Source organism: Vidua macroura, chromosome Z, assembly GCF_024509145.1.
Source record: "Vidua macroura isolate BioBank_ID:100142 chromosome Z, ASM2450914v1, whole genome shotgun sequence".
In the NCBI taxonomy this organism is placed as follows: Eukaryota; Metazoa; Chordata; class Aves; order Passeriformes; family Viduidae; genus Vidua; species Vidua macroura.
Window position 1 is genome coordinate 9,794,767 of NC_071611.1, and position 14,435 is coordinate 9,809,201.

At 38.7% G+C, this 14,435-nt stretch overlaps 1 protein-coding gene across 2 annotated transcripts in view; it reads left to right on the forward strand.

The window, feature by feature from the left end:
- Positions 1-490: 490 nt before the first annotated feature.
- MFSD14B (major facilitator superfamily domain containing 14B) overlaps positions 491-14,435 on the forward strand; it is a 30,811-nt gene continuing 16,866 nt past the window's right edge. The window contains exons 1-2 of one of the 2 annotated variants that reach the window (XM_054003424.1): positions 491-717; positions 12,383-12,478. In XM_054003424.1, coding sequence (XP_053859399.1) covers positions 547-717; positions 12,383-12,478 — 267 coding nt within the window. In that variant the 5' untranslated portion in view covers positions 491-546. Of the gene's footprint in view, positions 718-7,687; positions 7,779-12,382; positions 12,479-14,435 lie in introns of those variants that run through there. The other variant, XM_054003425.1, reaches the window with a different exon arrangement.

The window sequence follows — 14,435 nt, forward strand, 5'->3', positions numbered from 1 at the left end:
GCTGAATGAGTTGGGGGTGTTTAGCCTGGAAGAAAAGGAGTCTCAGGGGTGACCGGATCACTCTCTACAACCACCTGAGAAGAGGGTGTAGCCAGGTGGGGGTCGGCCTCTTTTCCAGGCAGCCGGTGACAGGTCAAGAGGACACAAGCTGTGCCGGGACAGGTTTAGGTTAGACATTAGGAAGAATTCTTCCCAGAAAGAGTGACTGGACATTGGAATGGGCTGCCCAGGTGGAGTCACGGACGCTGAAGGGGTTTAAGGGAAGATTCGATGTGGCACTCACTGCCACGGTCTAGGTGACAAGATGGTGTTCGGCCGTAGGTCGGACTCGATGACCGCAGAAACCCCTTCCATCCTCAACGTCCCCGATTCCGGGAGGGAAGCTGGCGGCCGCGCGCGCCTCCATTCGAATGCGCCTCAGGGGCGGGGGCGGCTCGGCGCGAGGGGGGGCGGGGCCGCGCGGTCACGTGAGCGCGGCGGAGGCGGCCGCTGCAGCCGCCGCCGGCCCGGCCCGGCCGCTCCGGGAGGGGCCATGGTGGGAACGACATGAGCCCCGAGCCGGAGCCGCCGCCAGCCCGGGACCGGGCGGCAAAGGAGAAGGCGGAGGAGTCGTCGTCGTCGTCGCAGCCGTCGTGGGAGGGTGGCGGCGGCGCCAGGTGGGGCGGCTGCATCATGCTGGGAAAGAGGTTCGGCCTGACGGCGGTCGGCTGTGGCGCGGTGAGTGCACGGTGGGAGCGGGGGCTCCGCGGAGGTGGCGGCGGCGGCTGCGTGCGGATCCCGCCGGCCCTGAGGGCGGCTATGCGTTGCGGGCTGGGCCAGGCGGCCCGTGGGTATCAGCGCCCGGCCCGCCCGTGACAGGTTGCTCCCCATTCAGCTGCCCGCCGAGACGTTTCCTGGAGCGTCCTGCCCCTGGATGCCTTATGGAAGTTGGGGTGCGGCGGGTTCTCCGGCTCAGCCCTGCCCAACCTTGCCCTGCCCGTCCCTGACAGCCCCGGTACATTCCCTACGAGTTTGTCCCGGGCGGAGTAACCTGAGTAACGGCACCTGTGAGCAGGTGGCTGTAAATAAGTTTTCTTTTAAAATACATGAATGCGAGGTGCCGGGAAGGTAAAACTTCAGTTTTCCTTGGGAGCTCTTGGAGGTGCTCCGTGTTGAACGTAACCCACGGGGTTACCGTATGCAGTTTTTATAAGTGGCTGTGCTTTCTGTTTCGTCTTTTCTCACTAAGCACTGAGATCTTGTGCAAAAAAAAAGGAGCTGGAATGCAGTGAGTGGTCCGTGCTCTAGTTGTAAGATTGTGTTGGTAAATGTGGTACTTTCTGTCATACTTTCTGTCATACTTTCTGACATACTTTCTGTCAGTATGTCAGTGTGCTCAGAGTGCCTTAAAACCAGATCACAGATCACATCCCTTGAGCTTTCTGCGGTAGATGACAGGTGACTTGTTTCAGGCAGGATGGTACTGGTTGAGGCTATATAACTCATCCTGTTTTGTTGGAGTTAACCCAGCGGTCAAGATGGAGTAGAAGAACCCAGGGGAAGATACAAAGTAATAAAACAGGTGATCCTGGCACTAACAGTTTTTCAAAGGGTACAGATGCAAAACAAGGCAATGCCTTACCGTGCGGAATCTTTTTCAGCAAGTTGAAATCACAGCTTGCAATTGTGATTTTTTTTTTTTTTTTTGTGTCTGAATTGCAAGCTGTTAATAACTTTTCTTGAGGTATATTTATGTTGATGTGTACCTGAATAATTTAGTATTAGTTTACTCACAAACTTGGGTGTGCTGAAAGCTTTGCATATGCCAGAAGTTATAAAGCAGTGCTAGGTTTGTGCCAGGGAGCCAGCATCTCCTTTGTGTGTTACCTGTCCTCCTACAAATAAACATCTCTGCTATCAGAGAGGAGATAGTGGGCTGTTTTATGTGAAGGTGAAGAAGTATTTTTAGCTGTTATATTTAGTACATTAACAGTGTAGCATTAATGTGATATCATGGCTATAGCTGAAGAATATATAAAAAAAAAAATCTTGAAACCATCTGTTTGATGCACATACATTCTTCCTACCTTACTTGTATTTGATGAAGATCTTAAGGTACTTCTAGTAGATGATTAATGCAGAGAAAATATAGAAAAATGTTGTTCTGTGGAATTCATTGGTAAAGTAATTTCTTTTATGTAATTTGATTCCAAAATGACTGCTTCACACTTCTTACTGTGTATCACTTCTGTATTTGAGTCATTCAGTTGTCTTTTAGAAGTGGCTATGCTCTTCAAAAAACAGGTTAGACTCTTCAAGAAGTGCAGCTAATGTCTGCTGTGTGGTAGAATTGCTGTTCAGATTTGTGTACAGTATCTCTATTAAAGAGTCTAGTGTATATGGAATGCAGTAACCCAATCTGAAGTCAGATTACAAAAATATCTCTGTTTTATCAGCTCAGAAGATGTGGTGAAAGAAACAGAGGATTGATCTCACTATATAGAAGAAAAATAGTTGTATTTTTTGATGTATGAACAGAGGCTAGGAAATGGAAGGCACAGGTAGGGAAATTTAAAAAGAAATCAAAGAATTGATTTCTTTCGCTAATTTTGAAAAGTAAAACTCAAATAGAAATTAAATCCATAACTGAGAAAGGTGTTAACCCATTTTTTTATTAATGAATGGAATTTCTGATAAAGTTAGATTAAGTGTTAAAAAATGCTTTTGAATACTTAATATATTCTCTTCTATAAGTTTGAAAATTTAGCTTCAAAATGACATAAATTCTTAATTTTGTAAAATGATCTGAGGATTGGTTTCCTGAGTGTATTTTATGTCCTTTCCTCTTAGTTGTGCCTTTGGAGGACTTTGTGATCCTCTAAAGCATCTCGTAGAAGACAAGACTGTGGGGCTCTAGCCTTATCTCAGTAGTGCAGTTATAACATGTTATGGTCTGCATCTGTTCTTAACTGAATAGTCTGTTTTGTAATTGCACTTCCTGCACCTCCCCGTGATTCTCACATGGTTGTCATATTGCTACAAGTCTCTCTGCCTAGACTTTATTGAAAGAGCTTATTCACAATAAAATATGAGGGGCTGGATCATGGGTTTAGATGTAGTTGCAGAGAACTGTTTGATTTCAGTGGGAGTGCATCCCTGGCATTTGGAAGAGGAAGCTTGTTGCTTGGACTGCTGTTGAAGAAATAGATGCAGAAGTGAAACTTTTGGGAGCTGCTTCTTTGGTCTCTGAAGAATGTCTTAATTTTTCATTTTTATTTTTACTCTTTCTTCACATCAGATCAGTAAGACAAAGCAGAAGAGTATGACCAAGTCTGTCAGGTTGTGCAAGGCTTTCTCCTTTTACCCCTCCAGCTTGGGTGTAAGAAGCTTCTGTTTTATGATGTAGCTGTAACTAACTTCACCTTGCTGAATGCATTGGCTTCACTGAACCGAAGAGCTGAAATACATATGCTGAACAAATTACTTCTTATGAATTGAGTTACTGCCTCAAAATTAATAAGAACAATAGTATGTTTAACTAAATTCCAATGGAATTAAATAATTTTTCTTGGCTGTATTACCGTGAGCCTCAGAAATTTAAGTAAATTATGCCATGGGACATTTTGTTAGTTCTTGTGCAATCTTGTTACATCTGAATTAGGAATGCTGGTAGTTTAAAGCTTAGCATAGCATTCAGAATATTTGCACTATGCACTTCATTTCTGTGCAACCTATTGTTGGTAAAATGTCACACTAAGGAAACTTTTCAGCAAAAGAGTGATATACTGTCTAAATAAAGCACTTTTGTGGGAGAAGTCCTAAATAGGGTTTGACAAGAAAAGTCACACATGTGGATCTCTTTGAGAATTAATCAGACGTTAGTTTCATGTTCTTGGACACTGCAGAATGCCTCAGCTATTATTATTATTATTAAAGCCCAAGACCCTTATATATTTTGGAAAGATAATATAAAAATTCTGAACTGTACATCTCAGAATTTTGCCAGCCTTTATTTTTTAAATTTTATATTGGTTTACACAGTGAAGCACAAGTGGTGTGTACCCAAAGTATTACATGTTCTTGCCCTTAGTGTTAGCATTTTTCTTTTTTATACTCCATAAAAAATACACCACAGTAAAACTAAGGCAGCATGATTTAATGTTATGAGACTTTACTGAAACAGGTCTGAATTCAGTAAGCTTGTTTCTTAAATTTTTTGCTTATAGAATTTAAATTGTATTGTTGGTGGTAAAAACATAGTTAATTTGTCAGTTTGGGTGTTAAGTCCTTTGTGGAGCACTGTTTTCTCCCACACAGGTTATTTTTACTGTTAAATCTGAATAATTAGAGATGAACATTCTCAAGACTGCCAATGTCATTCTGAATCTTCCCATCCTGTTAGATTGACATGAAGTCTGAACTGTTACTAGGAATGTTTAGCTGTTCTGTTTAAAAACAAATCATTCTGGTTTATATTTTTGCTGAGAGGGCACTTCTGCTGTTACAAGTCTACTGTTACTGATGCTCTGGGTTCTATCGGTGTGGATGATGTTGCATTCCAAGAGAAGCACTGTAGGCTAGATCAGTAAAAACTTAAATTGTCAAGTCATAATTATATAATTAGTTATGAAGATCCAAACCTAGCCTGCTGGACAAGGAGTTTGACTAACTATCTGCTGTATGGAGAAGCATGTGTTTTAACTAAGCAGCCAGGGCTTTTCAGAGGAATTTCTCAGTGTTGTACATATTTGTAAGTTTTATGAAGAAAACTTAAACAGATAAATTGGCTTCCAACTTGCTGTAGTGTAATATGCTGGTTATATGTTATTTCTGTATGAAGTATTTTAATTAAGCAATGAGGTACTGTCTAGAATGGAGCTTTCAGAACATGGCAGGATGTATGGCAATTGTTTTCTTCGGTGGTCTTCCTGCCTCAGTGGCTTCAGCCATGAAGACTGAAGCAGAAATGGTCTTCATGCTTTACATGCCTTAGAAGATTCCTGCTCCTAGACTTGCCCAGACTAAACTTAAACAGGAATGTGTTCCCAGCAGGAAATACAGTATGGCAAGACATTTTAGACCTCAAGAATAGATTGTGTAAAGTACCACTTATTTTCTTGTATTTTAGTATAAGGAGGTAGTGGCAAAATTTTTTAACACCCTTCATGTCACTCCCAGTTCATTGAAACCCATTTGTATCTTTCTGCAAATATGTTTATTGCAGTTTGGAGGAAGCTGCTTCAGCACTCCTCCATACCTTTGGTAGTGTTCTTTTTGTTTCCATGGGCCTCTTGTGCTTCTGTAAAATAGATTATTCAAGAATGAATATTGCTTAAAGCTTCTGAACAAAACAGTCATGGGATAAGAGAGAATCTTTATGTAGAGCTAATAAAAATGGTCAGAACATCAGAAGAAGAGGATTAGCTAGGCAGGCACGTCACATGTTAATGCAGTAATATAGTGATAATCTTTTTCCTAACAGGGAAAGTTCTTCTGAACATGCGTTAGTAAGCCACTGCTGAATGCTAGACTCATTTCTTTCATTGAACTCTTTTTTTTTCCAGGATCACATTCCTATGTTGTAATCATCCTATATGTCGAATTAAAATTGTTTCATATTGTTTGCATTGCTTAAATTAATATACATTAATTTCAGTCTGACATTTAATTTGTTATATGTATTCCACAAACTTTTGTTGTTCTTTGCCATTGCCCCATAACTCTTCCAAACTGAATTGCATTTTGTTATCAATGAACTTCATCACTTCACTTTCATCCTTTTTTACAGCTCATTTCTGAATGTGTTGAACAACCTAGGTGCTAGGACAGAGCAGTAAGAGTCATCCGGTAATGTTGCTGTGCTGTATGAACAGATTGCAGTGGGTTTATTTTTTTTCAATTGTCTTGGGGTCTTTTTGGTGTATGTTTTGGGGGTTTGTGATTTCGGGTTTTGTTTTTTTTTTTTTTTTGTATGTGTGTGTGTGGGTTTGTTTGTATGTTTGTTTGCTTTCCTTTTATTTTCAATTCCTGTGAAAAGTTTATTTGCTTTAAGAGCCTTTAGTGAGCATCTTTGAGTATGTTTACTGAACTTTCAAAAGGCTTATTGATGTGATTTGTCTTATCTATACATGTGCTTTTGAGAACTCCAGGAGCTTTCTAAGGCACAATTTCTCTTTGCAAAATCTTCACAGGCTTTTCCATTTTGAATGAATTGTTGTTCTGATACTCTAGACCTGTGCAATATGATTTTGCCTAGCTTTCTGTTGAGAAAGTTTGTCATGATCTTCCAGTCCAGATACAGATCTGCTTCAGGTGTTTGTTTTGCAACTGAAATACAAGTTTGGAGAATGTATAATCTGAATTAATTATGATTTATATTTCAGCTCACAAGGCATACCTAAAATGCTGTACTGGATTGGAAAGCACTTTCATTTGTGTTCTATGTATTTTTGCACTGAAGTTTTGCTAGCTCCAGCAAACAGAGCATTTGTGGTGAACAGTTTGAATTAAGGTGGATCCAAAATGCTTCTGTTTGAAAATTAAAGAAAATAGCGACTAGAAAGAGACAAACATGCAATATCCCCAGATAACTACCTGGGTAATATGTATGGAAGAGAATCCATCGTGAAGTGAGATGGATTGGTGGCATGATACTTGTGCCAGAATGAGCTAAAGTGATTAAATAGTCTTGTAGTGAGACATACCAAGAAAAATTTGCATTTGAAATGGTTGTATTTTGGGGGAAACTAACGAAATAGTAATGAAGATAAGTGTGTAAAGTGAATTAATTTTATAATTTGTCATGAACTTCAAGATCTGAACGTTTCATAAATGAAAACATGTTTCTTGGAGTGTTTTACTGATTCTGTTAGTTCAGTTCCTTTTTTTCTTGAAAATATCAGAGTTGACATAGGGAACTGCAGTGCAGGTGGTAGTATTAAAATGACTATTTGAATCAGTTAATTTTTGTAGGGGAAAATGTTTCTGTAGGCACTTTAAAAAAAAAGTAATTGAACTCATACTAATTCATTTGAATGTTCTTTTACATATTGTAGGACAGTGAGTGCTCTTTGCAAAGGTATGTCTGTACTGCAAGCAGAACAAGCGACTCTTCTGAGGAATCCTAGAGCCTGGTGGGAAGGAATTTCCCAGAAGCTGGTGTAGAGGGACAAAAGCAAGTTCCTGTGGTTTGTCAATTCAGAAGTTCAATTTGAGTTTGGTTCTTATCTGCCTGAAAGATAATAGGATTATGTGACTGGAAAGGTACTTCAGGGAGATACCTTCCTCTTCAGGACAGGATCAGCTGTGAGGCCTGAGCAGGTTGCCCAGGGCTTTTCTAGGTGGATATTGAAACAAACCCTTCATGTCTGTGCTGCTTCACCCTTATGGGAGGAAAGAAAACCTGCTGTATTTATCCAATTGAATCTTTCACTTAATTCACCTAGCGGACTGTGTGGCCCTCATCAAAATAGAAAAAAATTGAAAAGGTGCTCTGGAGGACTTCAGGATTTAACAGTGAGAAGTGATTTTGTTCTCAAAAAAGCATATTTCTTCAGAGAAATAAACAGGCGTTCTTGAAATTGATGTTAAGGTGCTTTTGCAGGCATTCAAACAATTTTAATTATTACATTATATATTTGAGTGAACAGATAAATAGTTATCTAAAAACTGTATGAATAATACTGCCTGTTCCTGGTTTGCTCTGCAGATCTGGGACTGGCTATAAGATTGCATTTTGCTGCATGCAGAATATTTTAGGGTGAATTGTATTAGCTGTTCTTCAGAATGTCATAGATAAGGTATTGTTACTAATACTAGAATGTGTTTCCATCCTCCTTTTCTATGAGCAATTATTACCATCTGGATTTATCATTTTGACATTCTTTCATGGATTTATTAATGTTCAACAGCTGTTTCACTTTGAAAAAAAATTGTACTGCATCCCAGCAGTTATCCCAGTTTCCTTTAAATTAACTTTCGGATTTATTCTGATTCCAAGAAAGGCAGAAGAAAAAAATGGTTTTTTTTAGAATTGGGCAGTGAAAAGAGGCATTCAAGGAGCAAAAGTGTAAAATTGGAGAAATAACAGATGTTTTGTTAGAACTTTTAAGACTTCAGATTTCACAATGATGGTCTTAAACTTGTATTGCTAAGTATTTGAGATTAAGTAATGTTTTGCTCATTAATGATTGTGCAAATGTAAAACCTTGACAAACAGCTGCATTTGAAGGCTATTACAATGTTCATACATAGTTTCTCAGCCCACACACAGTTCTGTGACATTAAGATGATCCATGTGAGTAGCAAATAAGCCCTTAACAATTTTAAGGCTTTCCTGAGGCACTTGAAACACTTCCAGTTTTGAGGGCAGTGAATGAAGCAAGCAACCTGTATGTTGACCATATCTGCAGTATTTCTGAAATACTTTTAAAATCTTCTTAATCATAAGGAATTCAGTAGGTTATTCCAATATTGCTTATTCAAAATGCTTAAAGGTCCTTGTGTTTCAAGGTTTACAACCATTTTTTTGTATACTCAAAGTTCTTTGTGTAAATTGCATGGAGTTGCAGAATGTTTTCTCAATGCAGAAATGAACCTTGCCCAATAGTTCTGATACAGCTTTATGAAAAAGGCAAGTGTGAAGTGTTTTTGAAAAATGCTTTGATTTTGAACTGAGTAAAGAGTTTTCATTGATATTTTTTTTAATCTGTGGACCAGGCTGTGTACATGATCAGTCATAAACTATTTTGGTTTCTTAAAAAATAAATTGATGCTTGATTAAAAATTGAAGCTTCTGTGATAGAGTTTTTGGGAGCTACAGTAAAGATGAACATTCAGAAGTAACTGTCTTCATCAGTTAATTTAATAATGCCAGTAAACTTTCCTGGTTTCATCATCTTAGTTTTCCCAATGCAGCCCTTAAGCACAAGATTTGTAATTAATCTAGGGATTTAGGACACTGTAAAGGAAACTGAAAGAAAATAATCAACTACAGTCAATGTAGATCATAGATTGGTAGTGCTAGTGTATTTGACATAGAATGCTTGTCTTATTTTTAACAGGTACATGTTCGTTTCAAGATCTGAATTTTAGTTTTCCAGGTCATGGCTTGAATCCAAAAGGCTGTGGTGTTTTCTGTTTTTTTTAGTAGGTCAGCGCAGCTAACTGTAAGCTGCATGATACTGCCAGAAATGATTTGCAGACTGTTTTAATCTCCATGTTCGTCTTTGAGTGTGGATGTACATCATCTTTCTGCTAAACCATGTAAATCTCAGATCACATTTGTATGTAATAAAAACACTATTAAAAAACTCCGAACACTCCAAAACTTCATTATTCATGGCATTAGAAATGTTTCCTAAATGCAGACCCAATATTTATGATGCAGCAACATACTTAATGATACAAAGTTGTGAGGGAAGTAAAGTAGAGGCAGGGGAAGGTCTGGGGAGTCCCTTACCTACTCTACTGTAAAATTTGCTTTTTTCAGAGGAAACTACTGTGGAAGGAGTCTTCAGACTTCAGTGTGATTAGTGTTAAGTGCTAGTTTGACTGACAGACATCTTGGCAAAAAAAAAAAAAAAATTGTTATCCTATTACCTTATATAGAAATACTTACAGACATCTTATATGAGGAGGATTTTTAAATTTTTTTATTTTTTTTTACTCCCATAGCCTTTGGAATCTTTGCTGTTTAGAAATTAAAAATTGCATGTTAATAATGCTTGAAAGTTCTTCACCTTCCAGAGATAATCTTTGATCTATGATATTATATTGTTTCCCAGGAGAGAGAGAATTGTTTTCTTCAAATCTTCATGCTTGGAAGCAAGCAGCAATGTAGAAAATAAATTGAATCTTACTAGCTGGAATACACTGCTGCTGCAGGTTTTGATAAACTGATGGATCTGAACATTCTTACAGATTGACTGTTCAAACAATAGGAATTTCTTCACAGTTTTTACTATAGACAGGTTAAATGAATCTTGTAGTGCAAGCATTTTCAAAACATGTGATTTCTACCAATTTGGGCAAAAGTTTTTGAGTTTTTGAGCATGGGAGAAACACCAAAGGTGTCTGTACTCTACCTTCATCATAGGTTGTCTTGACTTTTTTTGTGTTCAGTAGGAGGTCCTGAGTTTCATGCTCGTCCTGGTGTCCACTTGCTGAAATGAGTCAGGTTGATATTTATCACTGGATAGTGTCCCTTTAACTGGAATTCTGCATTATTAAATGGCACTCTTCTGTTGGAGTGAAATGACCTTGGATTGGCTGGAAACACTAAAAAACATTCTTCTGCAGGACAGTTGATAGGAGAAAAGCAAAAAATAATTTTGGAACACAAAAATTATGTAAAACAGTTACTATGCCAAGGGGTGGTCAGAAATTAAAACATCATGGAATGCTTTTGATTGGAAGGAACCTCAAAGATCATCCAACTCCAAGGACCCTCCACCAGTGGATAAGTGGATAACTTATCCACTAGATAAGTTGCTCAGGGCCCCATACAGCTAGCCTTTAACACTTCCAAGTATGAAATGTCCTCAGCTTGATGCAGTGCCTCACTATTTGTTGAGTGAAGAATTTCTTCCTAATACCTAATCTAAATCTCTCATTTTTTTCGTTTAAAACTATCCCCCTTCTCCTATCATATTCTGCCCAAGTAAAAAGTCACTGTTCCTTTTTTAAAAGTCACTCTTTTTCAAAGGACCCCTTCAAGCAGTGGGAGGCTACAGAGATCTCCCTGGAGCCTTCTTTTCTCTTCTTGGAGGCTGAACAACCCCAGCACTCCCAGCCTGCTTTCATAGGAGAGATGCTTCAGCCTTCTGATAACTTTGTGGCCTCCTCTGGATCCACTGTAACAGATCCATGTCCTTCCTGTATTGATGGCTCTGGAGCTGGACACAGTGTTACAGGTGGGGTCTCATGAGGGCAGAATAGATGGTAAAAAATCCTCTCCCTTCACTGGCTGGCTACTCCTCTTTTAATGCAGCCCAGGATGTGGTCAGCCTTCTAGGCTGTGAGTGCACATTGCTGGCTTATGTCCAACTTTTCATCCACGAGAACCCCCAATTCCTGTTCAGGGCTGCTGTCTAATTCTTCTTCCAGTGTTCATGTCTGGGATTGCCCTGACCCAGGTGCAGCACCTTGCACCCAGACCTGTTATACTTCATGAGGTTCTTGTGGGCCCAATTCTCAGGTTTGTCCCATTCTCTGTGGTTGGCAGCCTGTCCTTCCATTGTGTCAGCCATACCGCACAGCTTCGTGTCATGTGCAGTCTTGCTGAAGCTGCACTCTATCCCACTGTCTGTGTCATCAGTGAAGATATTGAAGACCACTGGTCCCAGATTAGAGCCCTGAGGCACACCACTCATCACCAGCCTCCAGCTAAACACAGAGCCACAGCTCTCTGGCTGCATCCATCCAGCCAGTTCCTTATCCACCAAATAGTTCACACTTAATCCATTTGTCTCCTATTTGGAGGTAAGGGTGTCATATGGAGCTGCATTGAAGGCTTTACAGAAGCCTAGCTAAATGACTTCTCTCAGTCTCCTCTTGTCAACAATTGCTGTCACTGCAATGGAGCCCACTAGATTGTTCAGCACATCTGCTTAAATCTCTTCTGGGAAGAAAGCAAGCAAGAAGCAGTTCTGGTTATATATGCGTTTCCCAAGGGTTCTGCCCATTTAATCTAAATAAAAAGATTTGATCTGGGATCAAATCCTTTGATCTTGAATGGCAGCAGTTTCACAGAATCATGAGTACTTTGACAGTTTGCTAATTCTTTCTGGAATTACTTGTTGACCAGTAGAATAGTTCCTCAGTCTGCAGTCTGTATTTGCAGACACAAGCATAGAATCAGTTGGTCAGCAATCAATAGAAAATAGTTGTACAGATGACATAAGCAACTCCTTATTTGCTCATATTTTGGCATTTTCATATACAAAAATTGTTGCTCTTCTGATTATGTACATTGTCATGATTTTGTTGAAGCAGTGCTGTGATCTTAATGAAGTGGATGTGTCTTGTCACTTGTAGAAAAAGCAGGGAGAGGTATGCCATTTGTCACCTTGTTGTGGAAGGATTGTGAATAATGCAAGAATGGGAGAAAGCCAAAAGGCATGTTGGAGCTGAAAGCAGTACAAGACAATGTCAGCAACAGGGCCAATAATTCTTTTCAGTCAGCAGGTGTTCAAGGGAACAAACTTGAAGTTCCCTAGAGATCTTTAATTGTTTCGTAATACAAAACAATTTCTCCTCCCTTGTTTGGCTTATTATTGTTCCCAATGGCTTAGTTACTAGGTCATACTGAAAAGTGGTTATGCTCAAAACATGTTTGTAAGAGATATTTGCACATGTAATGAACTGGATGTGTACAACCACTGCATTTGTTTTTCCTTCTTAGCAACAAGGTATTGGTCGGCCGAGTGTATACCATGCAGTGGTGGTCATATTTCTGGAATTCTTTGCCTGGGGGCTCTTGACAACTCCAATGCTAACGGTAAGTATTGCTCATCAGCTGTTGTCTTGGTATTGACAAATGTTAATTTCCTAATTTCTAGGGATTTGGGGTTTAATTTGCTTTACATTAATGCATATCTTACGACCTCAATTCCAGAAGTCTAAGCAGCTGAGATCTGGACTGCTGAAAGACTAGAAGATAAAGAAAAATAAATTAATTCTGCTGTACTGCTCTTTAACTCTTATTTGCCTTTTAGACTAACACCAGTTTAGTCTATTATTAAAGTATCTTTGGAATTTCTGGCTTTTTCAAGACTTCATAGTTCAATTAATCTTCCCGTTGTAACACTTGAGTAAACTATGCAACCCTTCATTAATTATGTATACTCCCATGGGCTGACTGTTTTGTCAGCATGTAACTTAAAGTGCAAAGGCATTCATGTAAGAAATGGATTTCATAAGTATTTATTATGTTCTGGTTATTTTCCAGATGAACAGATAATTTGAGTGTTTAGTAATAGGATATGAAGCATTTAATTTGAAGGCTTGGATCTCATTCATTTTAGTGGGGCCTGCCTGTGAGCAACTGCAGGAGGTCTACTAGTCCGGGTTTTCATTGCCTAATACTTGAGACCACTTTGAATACATGGCAAGCAAAGTTTTGTGTGATTGAAAGAGTTAATTTTTTTCCTTCTCCAAATTCCAAGTAAGATAACATACATAACTCTTGGAATGTGTTTGCTTAACTATTCTATAGACAGTTGCTGAACTTCTTAACATAACTTAGTAATAAAAAAGTTTACATAAACAGTTAATGCATTTCCATAGAGCAGCTGTCTCACAAAATGTCTGTCCTATCATCCTGTCTTGCTGGTGTCAAAATATAGGGAAGCTTACTGGGTAGTCTTTCTTATATTTTCTTTATATTTGCTTTTTTTTCTTAACCAAAGTACGCAATTTCAACTTGCCCACGTTTGACACCTCTCATTTAAAAGTATAAATGTGCAAATCATAATTCTTACAGATCTGCAAACCCCCACCAATTTTAATAAAACTACGTATTAGGTGGGTTCTTCAATAGTTGTCCAATAGTATGCTCCATTTGGAATAGGTCCATAGTTGAGGGTGATCATCTTCATTTGTAATCAGCTCTGTAAACACTGAATGACTGCTGTGTGGTTTATATAAATTTCAAGTAAGTTTGATACTTTGCACCTGTCTTGTGATGTATCTGTGGTAGCTTACATTGGCTTGCTTATGAGGCAGCAGTACTAGATGTCATGTAGAGATATCTTATGAGCAAGATTCAGCCTTTGAACTGCCAGCTGCCTACTTCTGCTCAAGCAGGTTTGTCAGGTAGGAAGGGCAGAAATGGAAATGTCTGGCCTGTTTATCAAAGCTCATGGTTACTCAATTTTTTGTGGGTTTTTTCATGATTCTGTAGGTCATTGTCCACTTTCAGTCTAATTAAAATGTTGCATACTATGAAAATAAATTGTTTGTATTTCTGATAGCTGAGATTATTTAAAGTTAGTTTTTTAAATTGCTTTTTCACTTCTTTTGAAATCTGTCAGCAAAGCTCTACTGTTTGTTACCTGACGCTAAACTTGGGGAAGAAAAGATTTCAAGTATTTATAAAGCACACAAAGGCTGTTCTAGTCAAAGATTGCCCAGAGCTTATGTACATTTTTTTTTATTTATGGACTTGTAACCAATGTTAGTAAATTACCATAAGCAATATTAATTATTTAATGACATGTTCTTTCTTCAACATATATATATATATATTGAATATGTATCTATTGGTAGAACTTGAGTAAAGCAGCTCCCTCTACCACTTTATCAAGTTGCATTTCTCTTGTCTATAAAGTAACAAATTAATGTAAAAAAACCCCTTGAACTTAATATCATCAGTGGTTGCCTCTCAGGAAAAAATACTAGAAAATAGCTCACAGGTAATTAGATTCAACTCTCTGAGTTTCCTATTTTTTGGTTTG